This window comes from Mizuhopecten yessoensis, unplaced genomic scaffold, assembly GCF_002113885.1.
Source record: "Mizuhopecten yessoensis strain PY_sf001 unplaced genomic scaffold, ASM211388v2 scaffold10813, whole genome shotgun sequence".
NCBI lineage: Eukaryota > Metazoa > Mollusca > Bivalvia > Pectinida > Pectinidae > Mizuhopecten > Mizuhopecten yessoensis.
In genome coordinates this window covers 346523-350568 of record NW_018408734.1, presented here as the reverse complement: position 1 = coordinate 350568, position 4046 = coordinate 346523, and the positions used below count along the sequence as shown (strand labels likewise).

Below are 4046 nucleotides of genomic sequence, written 5' to 3'. Positions count from 1 at the left end.
ATGTTCCTGTGAAATCACTAAACCATGAACAGCCTACGATAAAGCTTCTTAGACAATTGATTTGGAAGTACATACATGTGTGTATGTAGCACTATGTATCAGCAACTACCATAAGAGTTTGCCTTTATTTACAGAATTAGATTGGAATTTGATAAATGGGCTATGTGACGTTACTGTACTGTCAATAGTCCATGTTAAAGTCCTTTATTTGTAAGGGTTTACATTTTTTGTCAGATATACATGTACATGGATTGATTATGTGTGTTTTGACAGAGGGTAGTTATGAAATCACACATACCTTTACCAATGGACACGACACAATCTAGCTACTCATGATGTAGTGCCTTATAACTGACAATCGTCTTTCAATTTATATGTTTTATGGAGCAAAGATCTCTATGCCTCAACAACACAAGAAATGGTTAATTAGAGCAATGCGGGTTGGTATGGTTAATAAGAGACAGGAGAGTGGGTATGGTAAGAGAGAGGAGAATGGGTATGGTAAGAGAGAGGAGAGTTGGTATGTTAGATATCGCATGCCGTAATGTCGTATGTAGATGTAGGTGCCTGGCTCGCTTTCACTTCAGGGATAGTAAAAAATAACAGGAGTTTACTAAATTGTAAATACATGTATGAAACAGTTTAATAGAATCCCCTAGTGTTTCGCCTACCGTGAGATAGTGATATTCAGTGAACGTTAATTTTTAAATTGTCACAATACAGCATAATTGTGTTTAACAATTCCTTTATTCAGATCGACGGTTAGTATCGTGTTATTGATTTGAACAGTGTGAATGAAAGTTGATAGATCAAACTATCAGGTTAGCTCTTCGTGTTAATATACTGTAGGACGCTATAAACATAAGTTATCTATCGGTATGGCGTATACGTACTTGTTCAATATTACCTAATGTACTTGTACATGACCAGATTGTATTCACATGTCTAATACACCTGCACGAATACACGGTGTTTCATTTTACTGTTTACTTGTGTAGGAAGTTGGTTGTTACGATATGATAGTCTATATCATATGTTTATCTGATTACCTTGCCTGATCTGTTTTCCAAGTCATATAAGCGGGTGTAAAGACAGTACCATATGACAAAGTAGATGGTGATTAAACATACCCAGTGGCGGAAACAAGTGAGTATGTTTGTCATTGACACTGTAGTTTTATCTTTGCTGTTTCGAGAAAATGGTTGGGTTTGATAGAACGTCATCATATCATTTCTGCACTAAGATCAATAGCCAGTCCTTTTAGTTGGTTACAATTATTTCACGATAGGTCCAATTGTCTTATATGGCTATTTAGATTATTTTTTCTTTGGACGTGTGCTTGTCTGTAAGTCGTGTATAATGTAATACACTGTATCTATTCATAACACCATTCTGTAGTCAGCCAAATATCCAACACATTGTTCAAATCTAATTGTTCGTCACATATATTGTCGTGGTGCCACTTGTTGACAGGAGGTGTGCTATATATGATGTAGAATTATAGTTTATCCTGTTGTAGATACAAGTATTGACAGCACCTCTTTTGACGTATACACTTATATGGCAATCCATATAACATAGTATATCGTATTCAATGCTGTTCATAAATATTACGGTCTTTGATGTCAGAAAACAATATGATCATGCAGAGTAGTGTTGCAAAAGCTGTATGAAATCATTCTGAATTATCTATTAATTTGAAAGGATTTCGTTCAGACTCAATATAGAGTTTTATTGGTTAAGATTATAGCCATCACACTCCGTTAAGTCCTGTCAGAGTGATTCCCTGGTGAATGATATTACGTCGTTAAAATTCAGTTGTTACAATGAATTATCTTCCTTTGATCAATGTTCCTGTGAGATCACTAAACCATGAAGAGCCCTTAGACAATTGATTTGGAAGTACATACATGTGTATGTGTAGCATTATGTATCAGTTTACAGAATTAGATTGGAATTTGATAAATGGGCTATGTGTCGTTACTGTACTGCCAATAGTACACTTTAAAATCCTTTATTTGTAAGGGTTTACATTTCTTGTCAGATATACATTTACATGGATTGATTAAGTGTGTTTTGACAGAGGGTAGTTATGAAATCACACATACCTTTACTAATGGACACGACACAATCTAGCTACTCATGAAGCAGTGCCTTATAACTGACAATCATCTTTCAATTTATATGTTTTATGGAGCAAAGATCTCTCTGCCTCATCAACAAAAGAAAAGGTAAAATAGAGACAGGAGAGTGGGTATGGTAAGAGAGAGGAGAGTTGGTATGTTAGGTATCGTATGCCGAGCTGTTTAACTTTCAAAATCTTAATGTCGTATTTCCTATATGTAGGTGCCTGGCTCGCTTTCACTTTAGGGATAGTAAATATTAAAAGGAGTTTATTGTATTGTAAATACATTTGTACACGTAAGAAACAGTTTAACAGAATCCCCTAGTGTTTCGCCTATAGTGGATAGTGATCTTCAGTGAACGTATTTTTAAATTGTCACAATACAACATAATTGTGTAGCACTACTTTAACCTTTTGTTGTATACATGTTACATTGTTTCTCCTTAGTGTCAACACAAGGTATACTAGTACAAGTGTACACAAACCATATATTTGTGTGGCAGTGGTTTGTCCTGATTACAGGTTCAATTAAATGTAGTATGGCAGAGGCGGATTTTGCCGTTATGAATTTTAGAGTTATACACACCTTTGTATATCGTGACACTGTACACGTGTCATTTGGCTAGTGGAGATTGTTAGTCACCTCTAGGTTCCATTACGTAATATCGTGCGTTATTTGTATTCCGGTATACTCTTCTTATCTGTTAGTTATTTCGTTACTCTTATAACTCGTCCCGTCAGCGATGTAGGAGTCCGGTCCGTAGTTTGGTTCAAGTTCAAGTTCTTTATTAACTTTGAGTCTTGCGACTCATCAGTGTAACACATATACATGATATATATATATATATATATATACTTTGTTATCACTCGTTCCGTCAGCGGAATGTTTTCGAAGTACACAGCTTTTGGGTAGGGGGCTGGTCATAATGTAGTGTGTAGTTTTGGGTAGGGGGCTGGTCATAATGTAGTGTGTAGTTTTGAGTAGGGGGCTGGTCATAATGTAGTGTGTAGTTTTGGTTAGGGGATTGGTCATAATGTAGTGTGTAGTTTTGGTTAGGGGGCCGGTCATAATGTAGTGTGTAGTTTTGGGTAGGGGGCTGGTCATAATGTAGTGTGTAGTTTTGGGAAGTAGTGAGTGTTATGGAGGTTTAGTATTTGAACTTACAGTCGGCTTGGTCGGGTGGTTATTACGCATACACGTGACCCTCACTTATATGTAGAGGAACACCTATACAGGTGGGTAGTTATACCTAGGGCACACCAGTTTCATATTTATTCTATACCCCATTCATTTGCCAACTTTATACTTGTTATATCACCTTTACGTCGAGATTCGTCAGTAATTATTAGTCACTTTGGCCTTTTGATATACTTCAAACTTTATACACTAGTCAGTATTTTATTATTATGTTATTACGACTAAGGCTAATGTCAAAAGCTAAAATCACCTCATTGTAAATATCATCATCTTCTTGTTAATATATTAAACTGTTAAACTTTATATACAGCTCTTTGTGGTTTTTCACTATATGCCATTGGCACACAGAACTTGGGCGTAGTAGGTGCTGATACAACTAGGAAGCGCTACTTCGAAAATCTTCGAAATTTAGAACACAACGCGAAGATTTGGCGACACCCTCTTGTACATGTCCCTAACCCTACTACACCAGTAACAAATTATCGATGCGATAACTACTTGTATCATAATTTTTAGGCCTTTGCAATATCTACTTGTGTATTGATATATAATAGTCACTTGTGTTGTATATGTCTTATAGTACATTGATCTGTTTGTGACTAACATTGATTTGTTTGTAACTAACATTGATTTGTTTGTAACTAACATTGCTCTGTTTGTGACTAACATTGATCTGTTTGTGACTAGCATTGATCTGTTTTTGACTAACATTGATCTGTTTGT

The 4046-nt window shown here is 35.8% G+C and overlaps 2 protein-coding genes across 3 annotated transcripts in view; one reads left to right on the top strand and one right to left on the bottom strand.

The window, feature by feature from the left end:
* Window positions 1-995: 995 nt before the first annotated feature.
* Window positions 996-4046, top strand: part of LOC110462612 — a 65583-nt gene continuing 62532 nt past the window's right edge. For both annotated transcript variants that reach the window (XM_021516650.1, XM_021516645.1), the window contains exon 1: window positions 996-1146. The gene's annotated coding sequence lies outside the window, so the exon portion shown is untranslated. The remainder of the gene's footprint in view (window positions 1147-4046) is intronic.
* The window catches only part of LOC110462615, a 5812-nt gene continuing 4766 nt past the window's right edge, over window positions 3001-4046 (bottom strand). Inside the window, exon 4 of the mRNA XM_021516651.1 lies at window positions 3001-3222. Within this exon, the coding sequence (XP_021372326.1) occupies window positions 3001-3222 (222 nt within the window). The remainder of the gene's footprint in view (window positions 3223-4046) is intronic.